General features: G+C 38.9%; 1 protein-coding gene and 1 pseudogene across 5 annotated transcripts in view; one reads left to right on the top strand and one right to left on the bottom strand.

The window, feature by feature from the left end:
* Positions 1-23,602, bottom strand: part of DNAH8 (dynein axonemal heavy chain 8) — a 453,252-nt gene extending 429,650 nt beyond the window's left edge. For 2 of the 5 annotated variants that reach the window (XM_077161686.1, XM_077161689.1), the window contains exons 1-4: positions 23,468-23,601; positions 10,695-11,175; positions 10,453-10,587; positions 3,584-3,668 (exon numbers count right to left, since the gene is read on the bottom strand). In XM_077161686.1, coding sequence (XP_077017801.1) covers positions 3,584-3,668; positions 10,453-10,587; positions 10,695-11,132 — 658 coding nt within the window. In that variant the 5' untranslated portion in view covers positions 11,133-11,175; positions 23,468-23,601. Of the gene's footprint in view, positions 1-3,583; positions 3,669-10,452; positions 10,588-10,694; positions 11,176-11,308; positions 11,679-23,467 lie in introns of those variants that run through there. The other 3 variants (XM_077161688.1, XM_077161687.1, XM_077161691.1) reach the window with 3 other exon arrangements.
* LOC143684600 (sideroflexin-1 pseudogene) lies at positions 14,181-15,157 on the top strand (annotated as a pseudogene).
* Positions 23,603-24,428: the final 826 nt, after the last annotated feature.

The raw sequence follows: 24,428 nt of genomic DNA, 5'->3' as shown, positions 1-24,428 counted from the left end.
ATGACCTCCAGGGGTGGAAATCTCCCTGGCAATGTGGGATAAGCTGGGACCTGGCATCAAGGGATGGAGAAAGCATTCTTGAACCTAAACGGGTAAGAGAGAAATGAGACAAAATGAATTTTCGGCAGCTGAGACATTTCAAACAGAGTCAAGAGGTTAACCTGGAGGTTACTCTCATGCATTATACAGATAGCCCTTTTAGTTTATAGTGTTATGGAGTGGCTAGCGGAAGTACCTGAAACAGCTGAGCTGTGTTCCAGTAGCATAGATTCGGTAAGATGATTGTATAAAGAGATAATGGTTACAACATGCTCCAGTTTGAAAAGATTATGTACCCTAAAAAAGCCATGTTTTAATCCTGATCCATCTTGTGGAGGCAGCTGTTTCTTTTAATCCCTTTTCAGCATTATACTTTGGGAACTTGATTAGATTATCACCCCAGAAATGTGACAACCAATTGTGGGTATTAACCTTTGATTAGAGGGAGATGTGACTCCACCCATTCCAGGTGGGTCTTGATTAGTTTACTGGAATCTTTAAAAGAGAAAGCATTTTTGGAGACAGCCATGAGAACCACAAGAGCTGATGTAATCAGACTTTTGGAGATGAAGAAATATGCCCCTGGGGGTGCTTTATGAAACAAGAGAAAGCCAGCAGATGTCGCCATGTTCACCATGTGCCTTTCCAAGTGAGAGAGAAACCCCAAACTTCATTGGCTTTCTTGAACCAAGGTATCTTTCCCTGGATGCCTTAGACTGGACATTTCTATAGCCTTGCTTTAATTTGGACATCATCATGGGCTTAGAACTATAACTTGCAACTTAGTAAGTCCCCTTTTTAAAAGCCATCTGTTTCCGGTATATCACATTCTGGCAGTCAGTAAAGTAGAACAGATTTTGGTAACAGAGAAATGGGGTGTTGCTGCGGTTTGTAAATACCAAACATATTGGCACAGCTTTTTAAATGGATAAGGGGAAGATTCTGGAGGAGATGTGAGAAGCTTGATAGAGAAGGCCTAGAATGCTTAGAAGAGACTATTGGTAGAAATGGTGCTTCTAAAGAAACTTCTGATAGGGCCTTGGGCAGAAATGAGGCTTGTGTTACTGTAAGCTGGAAGGAAGGTTATCCTTGTTTTAAAACAGCAGATAATCTGGCAAAATTGAGTAGCAGCTTTGGCTGGAAGGCAATTTTAAGAGCCATGAACTTGGATATGTAGCAAAAGAGATTTTCAAATTAAATGTGGGAAACGTGCAAACTGGTCTCTCTTTGCAGTGAAATGCAACAGGAAAGAGATAAGCTGAGAACTGAACTCTTGGATACAAAGAAACCAGAAATTTATGTTCTGGAAAATTCTGGGCTTCCAGGAAAGAAGAACCCAGAGAATAGTGTCCCATGTGAGGATTTAGCCAAATGTGGAACCAGTCAGCCATTTCAGAGAAAGCCAAGCTTGGAGATGGAGGTATCCAGAAAGAATTTGTGGAATTTATTTCTGTCTGATGGGCATGATCCAAGCCTACTGCATGGAAAGCCAACAAGAATGTTGTGGGATCTGTATAAACAGAACCACTGCCAGTCTGGTCTGAAAGGGACACAAAAGGGATGCAATGGAGGAAAAATAACTTCAGAGGCAGAACTACGGAAGCTAAAGTCTGACATCAAGAAACCATAGGCCAGGAGAAAGGACCCATCCAAGCACTTAGGGTGAGCTTGCTTGGAAGGCAGAGGCTAGGCCTTCCAACTCATTGCAGCAGAAGAGTTGTGCCATCTCAGGCCTTGGAGAGGGTGGAGCACATTCCCTGGGAATTGGGGAGAGCTTGGCTGCCACCACATGGAGGGGTTGAGCGTGTGCCCCAGAGATGGCAGAGAGCCCGACACAGCCCCAATCCTTGGAGAGAATGGAGCTGAGAAAAAGGTGGTCTTCCCAATGTCCACCAAGGTTGCGTTTGGAGAGAGGCAGGCCTCTGCGTAGGCCCTTGGAAAGGGTGGGACTGCTGCTTTCTAAATCCCCAAAGATAAATGATTCTCAGACTTTGAAATCTAATGGACTTTGCCCTGTGGGTTTTCGAAACTGCTTGGGTCCAATCACCCCTGTGTTCCTTCCTCCGTAGGAAAATGGGTAAATGTATCCCATGACTATTCTTCCTTTGTATGTTGGCAGCAAATAACTTGTTCTGAGTTTTATAGATCCAGAGTCAGAGGAGAATTTTGCCTTAGAACAGACTATGCCTATAACAGACTTTGTAGAGACTTTGTACTGGTTTTAACCTCGTATTGTATTTGTATTGTCACTGAAATGGTTTAAGGCTTTTCTCATATTGTGTTGGAATGAATGTATTTGGTATATGGAATAAATGTCTTTTTTAGGGTCCAGGGGATGTAATATGCAGTCTGAAAGGATTATGTACCCTAGAAAAGCCATGTTTTAATCCTGATCCTTCTTGTGGAAGCAGCCATTTCTTTTAATCCCTATTCATGATTACAGATTGGAAACATGATTAGATTATCACCACAGAGACGTGACACCAATTGTGGTAATTAACCTTTGATTAGAGGGAGATGTGACTCCATCCATTCCAGGTGGTCATTTCAAAAATGAGAAAACATTTTTGTGGAGAGCCATGAGAACCACAAGAGCCCAGGCAACCAGAGATGAAGAAGGAATATGCCCCTGGGGGAACTTCATGAAACAAGAAGCCTGGTGAGAAAACTAACAGATGTTGCCATGTTCACCATGTACCTTCCCAGGCAAGAGAGAAACCCCGAACTTCACTGGCTTTCTTGAACCAAGGTATCTTTCCCTGGATGCCTTAGACTGGACATTTCTATAGCCTTGCTTTAATTTGGACATTATCATGGGCTTAGAACTGTAAACTTGTAACTTAATAAATTCCCCCTTTTAAAAGCTGTTCTGTTTCCGGTACATTGCATTCCGGCAGCTAGCAAACAAGAATACAGTGTGACTGTGTAATTGCATGACTGTAAAAACCGTATGTCTGATGCTTCTTATATCCAAGGTAAGGACAAATGAGTAAAAAATAAGGATAAATAAATAAATAATGGGGGGTACAAAGGGTAAAATAAATTGGGTAGATGGAAACACTAGTGATCAATGAGAGGGAGAGGTAGGATGTATGGTATGTATGAGTTTTTTCTTTTTACTTCTTTTTCTGGAGCAATACAAATGTTCTAAAAAATGAGCATGGTGATGAATACACAACTATGTGATAATATTGTGAGCCATGGACTGAACACCATGTATAGAATGTATTTGTGTGAAAATTTCTCAATTAAGAAAAAATGGTTCCACCTGTTTCCGTTAAAATGCAATTAAATTTTAGTGACAATGTATATCCCAATAAAGGTCAATGATTTCTATAGATATGTTTTCTTTTTAAATCATTATAGTAATGTCTGAAGTATATATTTGGGCTGAAATTTTATTGTTCTTAAAACACATTTTTATACACAAACTTCTGGAAAATTTTTCTTTATGAATATAGCATTGTCTATCTAAAAAAAATGTGCTGCTTTTTAATATTTTTTGACTAACTGCTAGCACATTTCCTTTGTAAAGCATCCTTACCTAGACCAGGTACATCTCCTTCCTGGTAAAAAAATTTCAACGTCTTACAACCATCTTTCATGAAAAAAAATCCAAACGCATCCAGCTGTCAAATGAAAGAGAAAATGATGATCAATAACATGAAAAAGGGGCTAAAATAAAATGAACCAAGCCCTGTGCTACGCATTTTTACATACCTTAATCGTCACTATGTTCTAAATGAAAAGAAAAAAAAAAGAGACTCAAAGAATTTATTCAAGGTATACATAGAAAAAGTGAGGCAGGATTGGAATACAGGGTGAATCTTATTTCTAATCTATATTAATGATCTATATATGTAATTTGGGGGTGGTGCAAAGGTGGCTCAGTGGCAGAATTCTCACCTGCCATGCCAAAGACCTGGGTTTGATTCCTGGAGCCTGCCCTTGCCAAAAAAAAAAAAAACTGTAATTTGGGGCAGCCACTTAATCTGACCCTGCCTCACACAGTCTTTTGGGAATAGGTGAGTGAGTTCAGTTGGAGCTAAATACAAGGAATTGTTATTGAGAAACTATTCTTATAAAGCTGACTTGGGAGACAGAAAACTTGCTTTATTAACTGTTTCGTATGACCAGTTATTTATGTAATTATATTTTCAGCAATTGTAATTTGACCCTCATTGTAGCCAAACTAATAAAAAAAACAAGTTATTGTAGTAAGTTTCTTCCATATTCATGAGCATGAAGCTTTTATTCAATTACTTATGAGTTAGTGTAAAATCTTAGTAAACAGAAAATTAAACAGGCCATATAAACAAAAGCCCCCACACATCACATGGAAAATATAAAGTTATTGTACAGTCCTCACCCAGTCACACTGATTTCATACAGATGGCCCTCTCTTGGGTAGTGGGGTTCTCTTTACCTACTGACCACTTGGGAAAGTGTCCCTAGTCTAGCAAACCACTCCCCCTAGGACAGTAGTTCTCAAACTTTAGTGTACATCAGAATCAGCTGGAGTGCTTTTTAAAAACAGTTGTTGGGCCTGGGAATTTGCATTTCTAACAGGTTTCGAGTCATGCTGATACTTTTGCTCTGAGGATTACGTTTGAGAACTACAACCCTAGGAGTTAAAAGAGACCCAGACAAGGCATATATAACTCTAGTTCTTAATTTTCTACTCTTCCATCTCCCACTTAAACTCAACTATCTCCAATATTTACAACCTAAAAAGATTCAAAAGCAATCAGCACAACTATTCTTGCCCAATTCATACTTTCATATTATATCTGATTTTTCTGACCCATCAGTTTATTTTTTTTTATTTTTTCCTTTGATTCATCAGTTTTGAAAGCATGCAAGTTCTCAAAATTAGTGCACACGACTATGATCAAATAAAATGCATCCTTGTCTTTAGATACACTAAAAGTCCTGAAACCCATTAAAGTGAATGTGATCCTGAGTCAAAATCCTGGCTGTGTAATTATAATTCATTATTATATAAGATTTCTCAAATAGTTCATCTGAGTTTCACCATGACCCAGAACTAGATGGTAGGTAGAGCAGATATTATTATACCCTCTTTCAGAAGAGAAAACTAAGGCTAAAAAAATTTAATGATGGACCTAAAGACACACAACCACAACTGCAGTGTCCAGGTTTGAAGTCAAGCCTTTGGCCTCTAGATCCTTCTATATTGCCACTGTCTCGACTTCAGAAAACACTGTCAAATATAAGTCAGGATACAGCAGCAGGGCTTCTCAGGCTGCAACTGTCACAGGCATAGGGAGAAACAAGCTCATTTGAGGGCTTCTCTGGAGCCTGTGCCTTCCCCAGGGGAGGGATGAAGTCCAACTCAGGTGGAATCCCTCCCTCAAGAAATTCAGACACCAGGGCTTGGTAATTTGAAGCCATTAAAGTCAGCCTACAACTTCTCCTCTGTATCCACCATGCCCCCCAGCAGGGAGAGTCCGCCAAAGTTAAAGCCGCATCATCTTATGCTGGTGGGACCTGTAGGCAGATAAGCACCACATACTGAGCAGGATAAGAAAAACAGAGTCCAGAGACTTCACAGGAAAATCTTTCAACCTGCTGGGTCTCACCCTCAGGAAAACTGACGCAGGTGACTTTTTCCTCCTGATAGGAGGCCAGTTTGATCTGGGAAAATCTGGCTTGGGTCTATAATACCTAAGTAGAACCTCCTAAGGGTGGGTGGGGGGAAGGCACCGTACAAGCAGGACAAGAAACAAGAAAACAAGAACTGAAAAATTCTGATCTGTTAAACAAAACCTAAGCTAGACGTCCAGAAAAAGCTGAATGGAATGTCAAAGAACAGATAGACAACAAATTCATCCAGCAAAAAAAACCTTAGGTAAAAGAAGTGAAAGCAATCTCCAGAATAAACTAATTAAGGTAATTAAATGCCAAGATGCCAGCAAAAAATAGCAAACCACACTAAGAAAATTGAAGATATGGCCCAATCAAAGGAACAAACCAACAATTCAAATGACATACAGGAGCTGAAATTCAGAATGTACGAACAAACATGGAAAACCTCATCAAAAACCAAATCAATGAATTGAGGGAGGATATGAAGAAGGCAAGGAATGAACAAAAAGAAGAAATGGAAAGTCTGAAAAAACAAATCACAGAACTTATGGGAATGAAAGGCATGGTAGAAGAGATGAAAAAAACAATGGAAACCTACAATGGTAGATTTCGAGAGGCAGAAGATAGGATTAGTGAACTGGAGGACAGAACATTTGAAATCCAACAAGAAAGAGTAAATATAGGGAAAATAATGGAAAAATATGAGCAGGGACTCAGGGAATTGAATGACAAGATGAAGCACATGAATATACGTGTTGTGCGTGTCCCAGAAGGAGAAGAGAAGGGAAAAGGAGAAGAAAAACTAATGGAGGAAATTATCACTGAAAATTTCCCAACTCTTATGAAAGACTTAAAATTACAGATCCAAGAAGTACAGCATACCCCAAAAAGAACAGATCCAAATAGATGTACTCCAAAACATTTACTAATCAGAATGTCCAAGGTCAAAGAGAAAGAGAGAATCTTGAAAGCAGCAAGAGAAAAGCAATCCATCACATACAAGGGAAGCCCAATCAGACTATGCATAGATTTCTCAGCAGAAACCATGGAGGCGAGAAGAGATTGGGATGATATATTTAAATTATTAAAAGAGAAAAACTGCCAACCAAGAATTCTATATCCAGCAAAACTGTCCTTCAAAAATGAGAGAGAAATTAAAACATTTTCAGACAAAAAAATCACTGAGAGAATTTCTGACCAAGAGACCAGCTCTGCAAGAACTACTAAAGGGAGCACTACAGACAGATACAAAAAGACAGAAGAGAGAGGTGTGGAGAAGGGTGTAGAAAGGAAGACTATCAGTTAAGGTAAAAAGAAGGAAAATTAGATATGACATACAAAATCCAGAAGGCAAAATAGTAGAAGAAAGTACTACCTGTGCAGTAATAACACTAAATGTTAATGGATTAAACTCCCCAATCAAAAGACATAGACTGGCAGAATGGATTAAAAAAAAACAGGACCATCTATATGCTGTATCTACTCAAAGGACATGAGGGCAAAGACACAAACGGACATTTGCACACCAATGTTTACAGAAGCATTATTTACAATTACCAAGAGATGGAAATTGCCAAAATGTCCATTAACAGATGGGGAGCTAAACAAACTGTGGCATATACATACGATGGAATATTATGCAGCTGTAAGACAGAATAAAGTTATGAAGTATGGACAACATGGATGGACCTTAAGGACATTATGCTGAGTGAGATTAGCCAAAAACAAAAGGACAAATACTGTATGGTCTCACTGATATGAACTGACATTAGTGAATAAACTGGAATATTTCATTGGTAACAGAGACCATCAGGAGATAGAAATAGGGTAAGATATTGGGTAATTGGGGTTGAAGGAATACAGATTGTGCAACAGGACTGAAGATAAAAAACTCAGAAATGGACAGCACAATACTACCTAAGTATAATACAATTATGTTAAAACACTGAATGAAGCCGAATGTGAGAATGATAGAGGGAGGAGGGCTGGGGGCATAAATGAAATCAGAAAGCAAGATAGACGATAAAGACTGAGATGGTATAATCTAGGAATGCCTAGAGTGTATAATGATAGCGACTAAATATATGAATTTAAAAAATGTTTTTGCATGAGGAAGAACAAAGGAATGTCATTACTGCAGAGTGCTGAAAATAGATGGTAATTAATATTTTTAAATTTCAACTTATGTGTGAGACTAAAGAAAAAATGTTTATTTAGTACAAAATTTATATTTTGACTAGTGCATTTCCTAATATAACTTATATAGATAGTTGGATGAACAACATAAGTACCTGGAACCTTGGGTAGGACATGAGATTATGTTGGTTTGTCCAGAGTGATGCCCCGATGAATCCCAGAGTGATTTGATCAGGGAGTGGAAAAGTATTTGCAAAGTCCCCTTCAGGGAATGGTGAGAATGGGGGAAAATTCAACCTCCCCAAATTGAATTCTTGATATTCTCACAAGCAGTGTGGACAACCAAAGCTATAGGCTGAACCCCCAGTCTTGGGGTTTCTTCATGTGAAACTTAACCCTACAAAGGATAGGTCAAGCCTACTTAAAATTAGGCCTAACAGTCACCCACAAGAGAACCTCTTTTGTTGCTCAGCTGTGGCCTCTCTCTCCAGCCAACACAATAAGCAAACTCACCACCCTCCCCGTCTATGTGGGACAGGACTCTCAGGGATGTGGCCCTTCCTGGCAACATGGGACAGAAATCTCAGAATAAGCTGAAACTCTGTATCAAGGGATTAAAAAAACCCTAGAATGAGCTGAGACCCAGCATCCAGGGACTGAGAAAACCTTCTTGACCAAAAGGGGGAAGAGTGAAATGAGACAGTGTCAATGGCTGAGAGATTCCAAACAGAGTCGAGAGGTTATCCTGGAGGTTATTCTTACACATCAAGTAGATATCACCTTGTTATTCAAGATGTAATGGAGAGGCTGGAGGGAACTGCCTGAAAATGTAGAGCTGTGTTCCAGTAGCCATGTTTATTGATGATGATTGCATAATGATATAGCTCTCACAATGTAACTGTGTGATTGTGAAAACCTCGTGTCTGATGCTCCTTTTATCTACCTTGTCAACAAACGAGTAGAACATATGGAATAAAAATAAATAGTAGGGGGAACAAATGTTAAAATAAATTTAGTTTGAAATGCTAGTGATCAATGAAAGGGAGGGGTAAGGGTATGGTATGTATAATTTTTTTTTGTTTTCATTTTATTTTTCTGTTGTCTTTTTATTTCTTTTTCTGAATTGATGCAAATGTTCTAAGAAATGATCATGATGATGAATATGCAACTATGTGATGATATTGTGAATTACTGATTATATATGTAGAACGGAATGAATAAATGTTAAGAATGTTTGTGTTTCTTTCTTGTAATTATTTTAATTAATAAAAAATTTTAAGAAAAATGAGGGAGAAATTAAAATATTTTCAGACAAAAAATATACAAGTCAGGAAAAGCAATATCTATGACCATATTAAGCAGTGCTGCAATGAAAGGAGCAGCAAAACAGGTGTGGCTAAAAGTGTGCATGCCAATGCAGAAGTCACCTCTGTAGTGGTCAGTGTCCTAGCAAGAAAAGGAGCCACACACAGCTGGAGTTTTGAAAGAAACTTTCTCATAATGAGGCTAATTCTAGAGATCTGAGCAGAGTTAAAGGAAGTTGCTACACTAGCCGCAAAAACAGGACTAGCAACAATAAAAACCAAGGCCTGAAAGGATAGTGGGAGAGAACCCTGCAAGTAAAACCAGGTTGAGAACTGGAGCTTGAGAGAGGGACTCCTTGAGAAGAGCTGTAGTTATGGATGGAAACACGGAGGCGAGACATGGCAAAGCAGGAAGCGATCAGACTTCTCTCCTTCTGCCCTCCAGTCTCCTGCTTGTGCTTCTGAGTGGCTAAACCAACTGGAAACCAGTAGATAAGAGAGCCCAGGTGATGCAAATCATAAAAGTCAGCCTTCTAGGAAACAGAGCAGGGCAGTAAAGAATAGAGAGTAGATCTGGAGGCAAACAAAATAATCATCACAACTTCTATTGTCTACACTGCTGTGGTGCCTTTAATGAACAGCTTTTACCATGAATTGCACATGTAAAAGGAATTCTTTTCCATATACCCAGTCTCCTGGTCCATAACAGGTTTCTTGTTTCATCTTTTATACTCACCTGCCCACCAACCTTAATGCCAATTCACCATATGTCCCAAGCAGCGAATGGTAGTCTTACTGAAAACTAATGTAGAATCAGAGCTATCAGGAGTGAATCTATGGCACTGCTTCTGAAAGCTGCTATGAAAACCACATAAATTCATCATCCAAATGCTGTGAATAATTTTGCCAGCACAATAGGCATAGGACTGCCCCTGGCTAACTGAAAGATATAATAGCATCTAAACCTATTTTATTATTTTCCCTATATTCATATAACAATCACTGTTCCCTAGCTTATATTCATGCAGTTTGTTTTTTTTAGCCGAATAATTTGTACATGTGGTTCATATAACCTGTAATTTAAAAATATTACTCTATCTGTACCTGACTATCTCTCAAACTTCTGAAGCCATTTTTGAGTTAGAATTTTAGTGCAATTTTAGTTTCTAACTCTTTACTTCCTTTGCAACAGACTTAATTAGAAATTTCGGTCAACTGGCTATAATTATAAGAAATAAATCTTCTATTGTCAGTAAAACTACAATCTTCTTTTTCAAAATGTTTCCCGGCTCACAGCAATGACTAGTTTCTTAAATCAACCTTCTCTAAGAACAATTTAAAAATAATGATGACGTAAACTTACAGATGGGCAATCCAAAATTAATTCTTCAACAGTCACTACATCCAGGCCAAGCTTTTCTGCTAGAATTTCAAAGATATATTTGTATGAAGGATCAATTTTCAGTTTTCGGCCTTCCCTTGCCTCTCTAAATCTTGCCTAAAGAATGAAAACCATGCGTAAAAATTGTAATCATAAAAAAAAAACACCAAAATATTTTATTTAAAATAAAAGTGGTATATTATGAAAATATTTATAAGCAAAACCTGTTTCTCTTTCAATGTTTCCTGTAGATTCGGGATGCCACTCAGACTCCGGCGATACTTGGACGACCTACGGGAAGACTGAGAAAACACATCAGAAAGCACCGACTGAGCCAGTCGGGGAGCCGGACGAGGCCGAATTCTATTCGGATCCGGCTCATCGTCGTCTGGAAGAATTATCCTTTCGTCAGAAGGAATGTGATTCGGATCCCTACTTGCAGCAGAAACACCACCTTCTATAGAATGAGAGGGTGAACCTTGGGGGAAGATCTCAAGCACCTCCTCTCGTGGAGAGGGCGGGGCAACACCTCCCGGTAGAGGCGGGGCTTCTTCTTCAGTAGGGGGCGGGGCCCCCTCTCCCGGAAGTGGGGGGGCTGTCTCTTCTGTGGAGGGAGGAGCCTCTTCTTCCGGAAGTGTTGGAGTGTCCTCTTCGGTGTCCATGTATTTCCTTCTTTCTTCCTGAAGAACACCTTAACTTCAAAACCTAGAATTGTAAAATATTATTTTAAAACTGTAAAATAAATCGAGTGTTTTGTATATAATTTATTCTTCCCTTTGAAGCTAAAAAGGTAGCAAAATCATCTATTTCTCCCTTTATATTATCTGAAGAAACTAACTTTTAGGGCTGGAGAGGTGATTGTTGTTTTTTTTTAGAGGGACAGCACATAGGCACACACACTGACGTTTTTCAAAGTGCTCCTCCTGATTATGATATGATCCTATGGGTTGTCCCTCCACACACATTCCATCCCTGCAATAGTAACCAGTGCAACTGATGGAATTGCATCCGGTCTTCACATGTGTTCCACTGGAAAAAAAAAAAAGATTGAGAACCACTGCATTATAAACTGCCAAGACTGACCATCCAAGAGGCCAAGCAAAGAACTATATAGACTGAAAATGTGTCTTACCTTCATGAATTCTGTCCTACAACACAGTTCACCCATCAGACATTCAATTTTATAGCCATCTCATCTTTATATGCATAACCAAAAACCCCAAAAGCAGAAAACATCCTCTTAGCAGCCAAAATGGACATCACAAGTCCAAACATAAAGTTCACACTGAAGTGTGATTGTAAATATTTATTGAAACAACAGTGTATAGACAATTATAAATCTAACCTACCCTAATCAGAAAAGCTATAATTAGAAGGCTATAATTTTAAAAGGGTGTGGAAGTTATCATAAGCACATTACCATAAAAAATAGGGGACAATAAGGGAACTGGAAAAATGTCAGGTACAGAAAAATCATGTTCTATGACAATAATGAAACTTCCTCCATCAAAATAAAAAAAAATTCAGGATATGATTAAAATCCAGAAACTAGAATAATAAATACTTAGAGAATGAAAGAATAAATTCCAGAGAAGATAGTTCAAAAGAAGAAGACAGAATAAGGGGATTTCTAGTGAGAAATCCTGAAGAGGGCACTGGTCAGATTTGACTAATTAAGGTAGAGTTTCTTAGACAGGGATAGGAGCAAACGACACAGAGACAGCCCCTATGTCCCACAGCTGCCTTCTACAAGCTTTCCAGATAACTGACAAACAGCTGAAATTGTGTGGGCTTTTTTTTATATACCCTTATTTGGCATACACAAAGACAGTAATATCCAGAAATATGCAGAAACACCCAGCAGCCATAAATGATATGTAAAGTAATAAGTGTGGTTGTGTTTCAATAAACTTAATTTGGGGTCACTGAAATTTGAAATTCATATCATTGTCATGTCATGAAATATTCTCATTTTTATGTTTTCTCAAGCATTCAAACAATGTTTAAAAAAAAAAAAAAAAACACTTGTAGCTCACAGGCTGTACAATAACAGGCAGTGGACTGGATTTGACCCAAGGGCCATTGTTTGCTGACCCCTGCTCTAGAGCTAAAGCCTGGGAGTAGAAAATATTGCCCATAAAGAGAGTATAAAGAGAGGAGGAACAAAGTCAAATCCTTAAAAAGTACCTACATTTAAGGAGAATTTTGAGGTAAGCTCCAGCAGTAGAGATTTTGCAAGAAAACGAGAAGAGAGAATGGTGCTCCAGAAGCTAGAAGAGTTTAAGAAAGAGGGGATGTTTAAGACTAATACATGTTGCAGAGAGCTTGAGGAGGAGAATGGTGTGGTGCTTGTGAACTACATGTACCCCAGAAAATCGTGTTCTTAAAGCTAAACCATCACTGTGAGTGTAAACCTATTACCTATTTAAGTAGGACCTTTTGATGAGGACACTTTAGCTTAGGTGTGACCAGGGTGGGTCTTAAACCTTTTACATTTATAAATGGTGTGATTACAAAGAAAGAAGAAGAAAGCACACTATTGAAGCACGAAGCTAAAAGCAATGAAACACAGAAGAGAAGGGAGAGGCCAGCAGATGCCACCAAGTGCCTTGTCATGTGGCAGAGGAGCCAAGGCAGCCACTCTTGAATAAAGCATTGTCTTAGTGTTGTCTTGACTTGGACATTTTTCTCAGCCTCAAAACTGTAAGCTAATAAATTCCCATCGTTTAAAGATAACCATTTCACAGTATCTGCTTTGAGCAGCCAAGGAAGCTAAAACAGAAGGATAAAGGCCAGTGGATGGGGAAACCAAAAGGCTGTTTGAGACTTTTGAAAGAGCAGTTTAGGAGAGAGTTCAAAGTCTGAGCCCAGTAGAAAGAAAATAGGGAAAAATCAAGTGCTGTTGTAGTAGAGACAGAGAATATTCTTTCAGAAAGTTCAACAATGATGGAGACGCAGGGGATACACTGAAAAAGTTTAACGGGGAAGAAAAGTTGAAGGAGGTTTTTGTTTGTATTAAGTCTGTTTTATTATGTTTGTTTTATATAGAAGAGAATTGAGCACTAAAAGAATCTAATAATGTAATAAAGAAAATTCATCCCTCTGCCATCTTCTATATCCTTTTAATTGCTCAATATATGGCAAATTCAGGAAAAACTGAAACATCTAGTTATACAATCACCATATTCATCACCAATTGCAAGATTCTCTGAGCATTGCATCTTGCTCAAAATTTAGTTTCTCCTTGTGTGTAATAAAACAATGTGAAAAAATTTCCACCTACTTATATTTATAAGTTAGCTAATCTTTTTTTTTTGTTTAGGTGCATGGTCCAGGAATCAAACCCAGGTCTCCTGCATGGAAGGCAATCATCCTACCACTGAAAACTGGCTAATCTTTTGAGCATTTTTTCTAACAATTGTAAACTAATAATACTAGTTAACCTAAACACTATAAACCTAATTTATTTCAGCCTTTCAGCATTTATGTTCTGGGAGGAAGATGTGGTTTCATTTATTTTAAAAACAAATGGCTGGGTGGTGCAACGGTGGCTCAGTGGCAGAATTCTTGCCTGCCATGCAGAGATCTGGGTTCAGTTTCTGGAGCCTGCCCATGCCAAAATTTAAAAAAATGACTGAGAAGCACTTCCGGAGGCAGCACAGAATGGGACCTGCCAGCGCGCAGGCAGCTGCCCCCAGAAAGCATCCAGGGCGATGTCTAGAGAATTGCCACCAAATCTTAACATCAAGGAGTCTCAATGGATCAGAGCACTTTTACTGGATGAGCCAATAATTTCTTTACTGTGACTGACCCCAGGAATATTCAGGTAACCAATGAACAACCAAAGAATGCAAGAAAAACAGTACATGATTACAGACAAGGAATCATTCCTCCAGGTCTTACAGAAAATGAATTGTGAAGTGCAAAGTACATCTATGGTTTAGCTTTCCATCCTGACACTGGTGAAAAGATGATTTTGATAGGAAGAACATCAATCAGCTCAGGTTCCAATGAACATGACCATCACAGGATGTATAATGATATTGTACAGGATTACATCAGCAATGCTTTTCTGCCAGTGGAATAACCAGTCCTTCAATGCTGTGGTCAATTACACCATCCGAAGTGGAGACCTCCTCTTACTGTAAATGAACTGGGAGCAGCCTACATTTGTGCAACAACCGGTACTATTACAACAGCCCTAGGGTTTAATGCGTTAACCAAGCATGTATCACCACTGATAGGATGTTTTGTCCCCTTTGCTGCCATAACTGCTGCTAATTGCATTAATATTCCATTAATGAGGAAAAGAGAACTCAACCTTGGCATTCCTGTCACAGATGAAAATGAGAACTGCTTGGTGAATCGGCAAATGCTGCAAAACAAACCATCCATCACACAAGTCATTGCCTACAGGATTCTAATGGCAGCCCCTTGCACGGCCATCCCTCCATTTACCATGAATCCTTTGGAAAAGAAAGCCTTTTGAAAGAGGTTCCCGTGGATAAGTGCACCTGTGTCAAGTTGAATTAAGTGACTTCTGTTTGGTGTTTTGCTACACCTGTGTTGTGCTTTCTTTCCTCAGAAAAGCTCCATGTCTGTAACAAGTTTGGAGACTGATTTGCAAGCCAAGATCCAAGAGACCTGTCCTGAATTACGGCACGTGTACTTTAACAAGGGATTGTAGAGAGGAGGAAAGGAGACCTCTGAGGCTAATCCTGCAGGCTGCAGACCTGGTGTCGATGTTGGTGAGGGAACCCTTGTTCCACCTGGGTTCTCCTAACTACAGAGACAACTCAAAGCTCCACATTAGGCTTCTCGAGGAAAGCAGCGACCTGTAGTGCCACACCTGCTGCGGGCAAGGAACCAAATACCTGTCAGCCCATACATTTGAATCCCCACCCTCACTCAGGGTTTTAAAAAGCACTGCCAGGCATAGAATAGGTGCCCAATAGAGTATTTTTTGATTACCAATCAATGAAAAAGAAATCTGTTTACTATATCAAATTTTCATTCCACCTTTGTTTCAGATTAGGAAGATCCCTACAGTAGCTTGGGAAAAGACAAAAATTCTGAGGCCAAAATGTAAAATGTACCTTTGTATATGAAAGGTAGTTTGTTTGTAAGTTTGGGTAACAAGCAGGTTCCGAGTAAATGATGAATTTTCGGGGAATTGTAGATTGAACTGTCCTTCCCATACCTCCGAAAGCCACAGTAATAGAGCAGAGGGACAACCCTTCCCTGCTGACCACACTCACAGGCTTTGAGATGGTTGTGGATTTCTTTGGTTGACATTTAAATTCACTCTGTTTTAAATTTTCATCAAGATGCTAATCTTACCTTGTAGTTATTGATTTTTACAGTCACAAATTTACTTTAAATAAACAACTGAAATTTACAAATAACGTTTGAAAGTACTCAACACTGTGTGATGGGGTTGATCTGGTTTGTCTAATTTTTTAGAAGCAAGAGCACAAGTCCAGCTGCCCCCGTGTCTTCTCTTGTTTCCCTTTGGCTTTCAGAAAGATGCAGAGATAATGTGCTTATGAAATAGTAACTAAACGAATCTTACTTGAGTATTGTATATTATTCTGTTTGAAAATAATGAATCCATGTTCCACTGTTTACATCATTTGCAGTCATTTCACATATAATTCATTTAATAACACAGAGAGATTAAGTTTCAAGTATGTGGCTATTCAGAGTTATATACAAGGTATTTGTTTCATAGAGTATAGTTCCCTGTCATTCAGAGACCTATAAGTGAAGAAATGTAGAAAACTACTTAGTTTTGACCAATTTTTCCTGACAATGTGACCAGACTGAATTTCCTTATAAAGAAAAAATGGTGGAAAAAAAATGAGCACTCCTCATTAACACATTATTTATAAAAACTTACACAAATAAATAAATGACAGTTGGAAGACTCACGCTTCCTGATTTCAAAGGTTTTTACAAAACTATCATAATAGATACAGTATGGAACTGGCATAAAGGCAAATATACAGATCAAAGGAACAGGATAGAGACTCTAGAAATAACCAACACATTTATGGTCAAATAATTTTTGACAAGGATACCAAGACCATTCAACAGGAAAAGTATAGTCTTTACAACAAATTGTGTTGGGCAACTGAATATCCACATGCAAAGAACAAATGTGGATCCTTACTTCATACAATACACAAAAATTCACTCAAAATGAATCAAAGACCTAGATGTAAAAGTTAAAACTATAAAATTCTGAGAACAAAGTCTCAGTGAAAATCTGCATGACCTTGGATTTTTTTTTCAGGTATGACCACAAAAGCACAAGCAAAAAAAAAAAAAATACATTGGACTTTGCCAAAATTAAAAGCATTCTGGTGTCAAAGCACATTATCAAGAAAGTCAAAAGACCAAATGGGTGAAACTATTTGCAAATCATATATCTGATAAGGGTCTATTATACAGAATATATTAAAAATTCTTACACCTCAACAATAAAAAGAAAACTGACATGATTAAAAATAGGCAAAAGATTTCAATAGATATTTCTCCAAAGAAGATATATAAATGGCAAATAAGCACATGAAAAGATGCACAATATCATTAGTCATTAGGGAAATGCAAATCAAAACCACAATGCAATACAACTCCACAAACACAAAGGTAGCTACTAAAAATAAAAAATAAAACAGATAATAGTGTTGACAAAGATGCTGACAAACTGGAACCCTCGTTGTTGTTTTTTTATTGCTGTGGGAATGTGAAATGGTATAGCTTCTTTTGAAATCAGTTTGGCAGTTAGTCAAAAATTTAAACACACAATTACCATATGACCCAGAAATTCCACTCCTAGGAGAACTGAAAACATATGTTCACAAAAAAATACTTGTCCATATAAGTTCACGCAGCATTATTTATAATGACCAAAATGTGCAAACCAACTCAAATGGTCATTAAATGATGAATATAACAAATTGTGGTATATTCATATGATGGATGAACCTTGAAAACATTATGCTAAGTAAAGAAGCTAGACATAAAAGGTCACATATTGTATGATTTCATTCATATGAAATGTCCAGTGTAGATAGAAGGCAGTCAAGTGGTTGCAAGGGGCCAGGGAGAAAAGGACATGGGGAATAACTACTAATGGTTATGGGAACTGAATTAGTTTTCCTGGCTGCTAAAACAATACCAATGGGTAAATAGGAATTTTTTGGCTCACAGTTTCAGAGGCTAAAAGGCTTGTTTCCTCCAGGATCATATCTTCTAGCTACTGGCAATCTGTGGGGTTCCTTGGCTTTTCTGTCACATTGAGGCAGGATAGAATAGGGCTTTAAGGCTATGGTCTCTGGTTTCCTACCCAGGTCTGAGGGAGTTAATACACAACTGCAAACTCCCTGGAACAAGAATTTCCCCAGAACCCTCCCCAAACCATAAAGCTTGTAAAATCAGGGACCTGAAATGAACTCTTAGTTAATAACAGAAAGCCTGGGATTATAAAGATTGTTAAACTATGTGCCCAACGCAAACTTTTAGTATGCAACAGGAGACTACAAGCACCAATAGTTATCTTTTCCTGAAACAAGAAGACACTTGGCATTCAAAGGTCAAAATGGAAAATCACTGCTAGCAAAACCTCCCTATAAAACAAGCTACCCCCATGCCATTTAGGGTGCATCTCTCTCGGGCATGCCTGAATGAATTTCTTTAGCATGTATTAATCCTTCAATATACTTCATTGTTTATGCCACTTACTTTCTTGTCCTTGAATTCTTTCTCATGGTGAAACTCCAAGCCTGGAGCAGCAGAACTCAGTTCTGGTGGCAGCAGAGCTCTGATCATGACATGACAACATACATGGTAGTGTCTTCTCCTTTGTCTTCCAGGTTCCATTGATTTCCAGCATCTGGCTACTTCCTGTGGACTCTCCTGTGTCCAATTTTCTTTGCTTGTAAGGACTTCAGCCATATTGAATTAAGTCCCATCTTCATTCTGTTCCTAGCTAATAACATCTTCAGAGGTCCTATTTACAAATGTCTTCATGCCCAAAGGACCAGGGGTTGGGACCCGAACATGCCTTTTGTTAGGCACATGACTCAGTCTCCAACAGGAGTTTCTTTTGGGGGTATGGAAAAGCTCTGGAATTAGATAGCAGTGATGGTTGCATAAGATAGTGAACATACTAAAAAACACTGAAGTGTACACTTTAAAATGGTGAACTTTATGTTACGTGAATTATATCTCAATTTTAAAATGCTATTTAAAAAAACAAATATGATAAATACTGCACTAAGGAAATAATCAATGACAAAGACTGCTTTTCCTCTCTTGACCTACCAACCTTACTCTTCCAGACCCCCTACCTATTCCCTCCCTAGTCCTGACTACCTTGAAACCAACCTAAAAGCTACGGGATTACAGAGACAACTTAGAATGCAGGGGGGACGGGAAAAGAAAAAGACAACTTTAAACCCTAACTAGGCTAAATATCAAACTCACCCAGATCTCCCCCTCTTCTCTCCCTCTCACCCAGCTAAAGACCTGAGAAGCTCCCAAATAAGTAGTTCCTTATCTCCCACCTCCTCTCTCCCAGCCCTTTCAGACCCTAAATGGCCTAACTGCTGCAAAGAAAAGCATTACAAACCTACTGGTCCTAACTGCAACCTCAGCCATCTACTTGGAACCAAACTGCCCTAAAAGCAGCCTCAGTAAATCACTCACCCACCCTATGATCAACTTCCCTAACTATTATCCAAGGCTTTTTCTCCAACCCAATCCATTTAAAATTTGCTGTTCTTTGTTTGATGGACTTGAATTCTACTCTCTCCCCAGCAATAGCAACCCCCAATAAAGTCATCCTTGCCAGTTTAACATCGTCCAGTGCAGTTTTGTTTCTTTGAAACCAACTTATTGACAGTAGTCTATCAGGAGGTGTTAACTTGGAAAACTAACCCTCAAACCTACCAAAAAATAAAATAAAATAAAAGAATTTTGAAACAAGAGAGAAAGGTAAAAAGAGGTAGAACTAGTTTGAGAATAGCACTAGATTAAATTATGTATCCCAACCGAAAAAACTTGTTCTTAGACTTAATCTGCATTCTTGGGGGTAGGAAACCTTTTGTAAATAGGGCCATTTGAAGATGTCACTTTCATTTGTGACACAACTGAATGAACATGAGTCTTAATCCATATATAGAGTTCTTCTAAAGAGGAAAACCAGAAATCAGGAGTCAGAGAAAACCAGAGGGAGAAGACAGAAGTCAGATGTCAGTGGAAACCTAAAGAGTGAAAAGGAGGGGCCATCTCCATGTGACTGGAGGCAGAGATACAAGCCAAGAAATCCCAAGGATTGCTGGCAGCCAGCAGCAGAACACTACAGACTCTGGACAAAAGAAAGCCCTGACAATATCTTGATTTTGAACTACTTGTAGCCCCAAACCATGAGCCAATAAATCCCTGTTGTTTGCGCCCATCTACTGTGTGATATTTGTCATAGCAGCAGGGCAAACTAAGACAGTGACTATTGCCAACCTGCATATACCAGATTTCTTCACCCTTGCTCAAACAACTCTTCGTAATCTTGCAAAGAAAGGGTATTTTAGGCTAAAAATGCTTGATTTAGTATTGAATACCACTAGTTAAATTAAACAATATCTATGGTTAATTGGTCTAAATCCACCATTCATAAACTTAGAGAAGGAAACTTGAAAGCAAGTAAAAAGGAAAGGGAAAGGGAAAAAGGAAGGAACAAGAGCTACGAGAACAACATAGAGTAGACCAAGAGAAAAAGAACAGAGGGCTTTACCCCTGCATTTCTATGCTTTCGCCACAGTTACAATGCAAAGTGGCATGAAGATTTATCACCTGCCCAGAATTACGATATTCACTCTGGGAGAAAGAAAACAAGACAAGACTCTTGTCCGCAAAAATTTACAACCTAATCAGGAAGTTATAGTAGCCTATATGAATCAATTGAGAGTGTTAAATTGTAGAGTCCTCCTGGAAGAGGAATTTAGAGAAGGAAGAAATTAGTGTAGACAGATTAGCCAAAGAGGATTTCATGGAAGGTCTGGACATAAGTTAGCCTTGAAGGATGAGTAGGATTCAGTAAACAGAGGGAAGATCTCAAAAGAGATAAATAAAAAGATAAAAAGCTATGAAAGCTATAAACACGTCAAAAAGGGGAGCAGTTAATGGGACAAAAAAAAGTTTAGATTTGTGCCACATCTAATTTATTCTTCCTAAAGATAATAACAAGATTCAGAAATAGTTAAAATAAATAAATAATAAAATGTGGATTTTATACAAGCAGAGTCTTAATGTTCACAAGGCAGGAAATAGGCTCAGCTCTACACAAGGTTTTTTTTTTCCAGCACACCTAGGTAGTTTTTTTTAAATATCCTAATCAAATATTTATAATAATACACACTGAAAGAGCTCATTATGAGCTCCCTCTGTTCCTATGACAGTCTAATAAGCACAATCTACAATCTCAACACAGGTAAACATATTTACATATGATATAAATATACCGTCCACCTCTATGCATGTCTTCTTAACGCAGGTTCCTTGGGATTTGTATAAAGCTATTTAAGGACCAAAAAAACAGTATTTACTTTTTGAAAAGTTATTAGGTTATTCTTCACAGAATACATTTTCTTTGTAAAAAGTTCAATTTGTTTTCTATTAATTGAGTGCTGAATTTTATATATATTTGAAGTAAGAGATAGGATAAACTCTCATTTTGTGAACATAGAAAATCTTTATAGTTTGATTTCTGTGAGTACTGAATATAAGGAAATAGATATCCATGTATTTATCACTATTATGACTGAGAGGCAAATAAATTCTAAATAATGTGCTCTGTTTTAAAATTTTTTTTAATAAAGTGTATATGTAAGATAAAAAATAAATAAACGATCACTGCTATTTTGGGAAGCTTTTGCTTAGAATTCTTCCTCTAATAAATAATTTGAGTGTTGAATCTTAACTTGACATATAATGAACTCTAAATATTAATTATGAATCTAAATATAAAATATTAGCTTATCACTTCCAAAGAATGATGCAACTATTTAATTTCATATTAGAAAATGTATAGGACAATTTTATATAGGGGGATTCTTTTAAAAATGTAGTAAAACACATAAACAAAAAAATTTTTTTAATGTAGCAAAACTTTTAATAGGTTACATAGTTGAAAAGAAAAAATCTTAGCAATAAAAATTAACCTACTACATACGCTCTATATAATGCAGTGCTATATATATAGTGGAATTTTATATATATATATGTATATATATACACATATATATGTATATAACAACACACACAGGGTTGGCTGCTCACTGCAGAATATTTGTAACAGTTAAAGCAAGCTAGAAAACAAATACCCTGGAGACAACGTAAATGTCCCTTAATAAAGGACCCATTAATTATACTGCAGTATCACTGTTCAGTAGAATTTGAAGGATTAGAGGCAAGAAAAAATGAGGTAGAGCTATATATGCATATATAGAAAATTCTTCAAGAACATATTGTTATATGAAAAAAGCAAGGTATAGTACATTGCATAATGACACCAATTATATAAATTTTTAAGTTTATATACACAATAAGGTATTTCATCGATTCTAAGATGGACACTTAAAAAGATGTAATTGACAGCATTTTTTCCTTAGTAATGCATAAAATTACAATAAATAATTGTTTAGATTTGATAAAATACACAAAAAGCTTCCCAGCAAGGACACACAATCAGTTATCAACAATGATGACCCTGAGTGAGAGAGACGGGGCCAGGGAAGTGGAGGAAGAATTTTATTTTTCATTTTATGACTCTCTGAAGGTTCTTTAAAAAAGCACTCATGTGCATACTTTACTTGTATTTATGTAAATCATATGCAATATGTGTTTATATATTTCCCCTACAGCGTGATTAATTTTGTGTGATAAAAAGGCAATGATCCGAGGTGGGCCACGATGGCTCAGCAGGCAGAGCTTGTCTGCCAAGCCGGAGGCCTGGTGGCCTGGGTTCGTTTCCTGGTGCCTGCCCATGGGGAAAAAAAAATAGCAATGATGTAGGAAGCATGCACACTTGGGGAGAGCACAGACTGGATGTGGGATAATTAATATAGACCCTGTCCCAATCCTCTTCCATAGACAATTTGTTACCACCTGCAAGCATTTTCAAACCCTACCACACCTTCCCCTTAAGTTCAAATTTAGGGATTCAGTCCACATCCACAGTCATCCCTTGAATTTTCAGGAGCAATAGGGCTCTGGACTCCTCCATGCCTAGGAAAACTGCCGTCAGTGAGCAAGTTGCACACCTGTGTAAAGGTGAGTTGCCTTTGCCACAGGAACCTAAATGGAGAGGCACTCAAGCATACCCCTTTCTCTGGTGCCCATTTCTGTAATACTTTCCTTGAATGCATCAGTTCGGTCATGAAGAGTAACTAAGAGCCTTCTGGCTGCCGAGGGTCTGCTGTGTGCTATTGCCCCCGAGGCTACTTTGAGAAGCCAACGAAAAACTCACAAGAAAAATTGAAGAGATAGACCGTTAAAACAACACCGGTGGTAAATGCCAATAAAAGATGAATTAACAGAGGGCTGAAGGGGCCTGACAGGAAGAGAAACTTTCGGGAAAAAAAGCTTGACACTAACATAGAGTTGGGTCTGAAGAAGAGTTGCTAAGAGGGTATGGGGAGGAAGAGCGCGTACCCTAGGCAGAAGAGAGGAAGGGGGGTGCAAAAACACCTTCACTTGGGAAAAGTAAATTCAGTGATGAGACTTCAGTGGTGTAGAGGAGGAAGGAGGGTAAAGGAGCAGAAAATAAGCCTGGAGGAATAGGTGCTTTGTCTGTTTTACTTTTGTACTATTAAAAGGGGGAATAGGGTGCGGAGTCACTTACAGCGACTGGGCTTTCCAGAGGGCACAGAGACAGCTAGCTGCGATTTGTGTATAAAAGCGTTAACAGGATTTACGTAGGGGAGCGGAGGTCTACCTTTTAGCACCGACACCAATGCGGAAAAGGAGGAAAGCAGGCCCTGCCGCAACCGGCCGGAATGCCACTGAAGGAAGGCACTTCCCCGGGCTGGAGCTGGCTGCGGCCGCCGGCCCCCGCGCGCCCCTGGCCGCGGACTCGCCAGCCGGCGCCCGGATCCCGGCCCGCCGCCCTCAGGCCACCGAAGCCCCCCTGAGCGGCCGCGCTGCCCCCGGGGAGGTGCCCCGGATCTCGGCGGCACCCAGGCTCGGCCGTTGGGAACCAGGGAGCGGTTCGCGCCGCGGTCCCACGCGCGGGCTCCGCACGGCACTGCGCTCCCGCGGGGCTGTGGGGCTCCACGGGGGCACCCGCGTCCCCGCGCGCACTTTGGAGCGGGAACGCGCCACCCAATAAGTAACTCGCCCTCCCGAGGCTGGGGTAACTGCGTTGAGAAGAGGAACATCGCCTCGGCGGCTAGGGCGACTGCCTGGCAGGTGCCTGGAAATGGAAAATGTGGCGGGGGGACTGGGAGGATAGCCAAGATATTCTTTGAGGAGATTGGCACGGTAATGCATAAGTATATAAAATAATATTTTGTTCGACCTTCACAAGTTCTGAAGATAATTGGTGTAGCACTTGAGAGCGTAAAATGTTTTGTTGACTTAGTTTGTTCAGAAAATTACGATGTACAGAATGGAAAGACTGTGAAAAAAAAACCTGACTTCTCAAAGTCCGCTCCCCTCCCCCTGTCCAGTTCAGTACCGTTCTGCTTTTCCTGTAACTCCCTGGCATGGTGTGACCCTGCGATTTTAGTTAGGTGTAAAAGTCAATTTTTGAATATGGAATGCATCGCTCCAAAAAAATAAATCTACACAATCTGGAAAGCCTGTCAACTGAAGAAAAAAGACCAACAACTGAAAAAAAAACCCAAACCAACAAGTAAGGTTAAATGAATGTAAAATAAACCTTGGCCCATTCATAT

The sequence above is a fragment of the Tamandua tetradactyla genome, chromosome 5, assembly GCF_023851605.1.
Source record: "Tamandua tetradactyla isolate mTamTet1 chromosome 5, mTamTet1.pri, whole genome shotgun sequence".
Taxonomy (NCBI): domain Eukaryota; kingdom Metazoa; phylum Chordata; class Mammalia; order Pilosa; family Myrmecophagidae; genus Tamandua; species Tamandua tetradactyla.
This window is presented reverse-complemented; position numbering and strand designations above follow the sequence as displayed.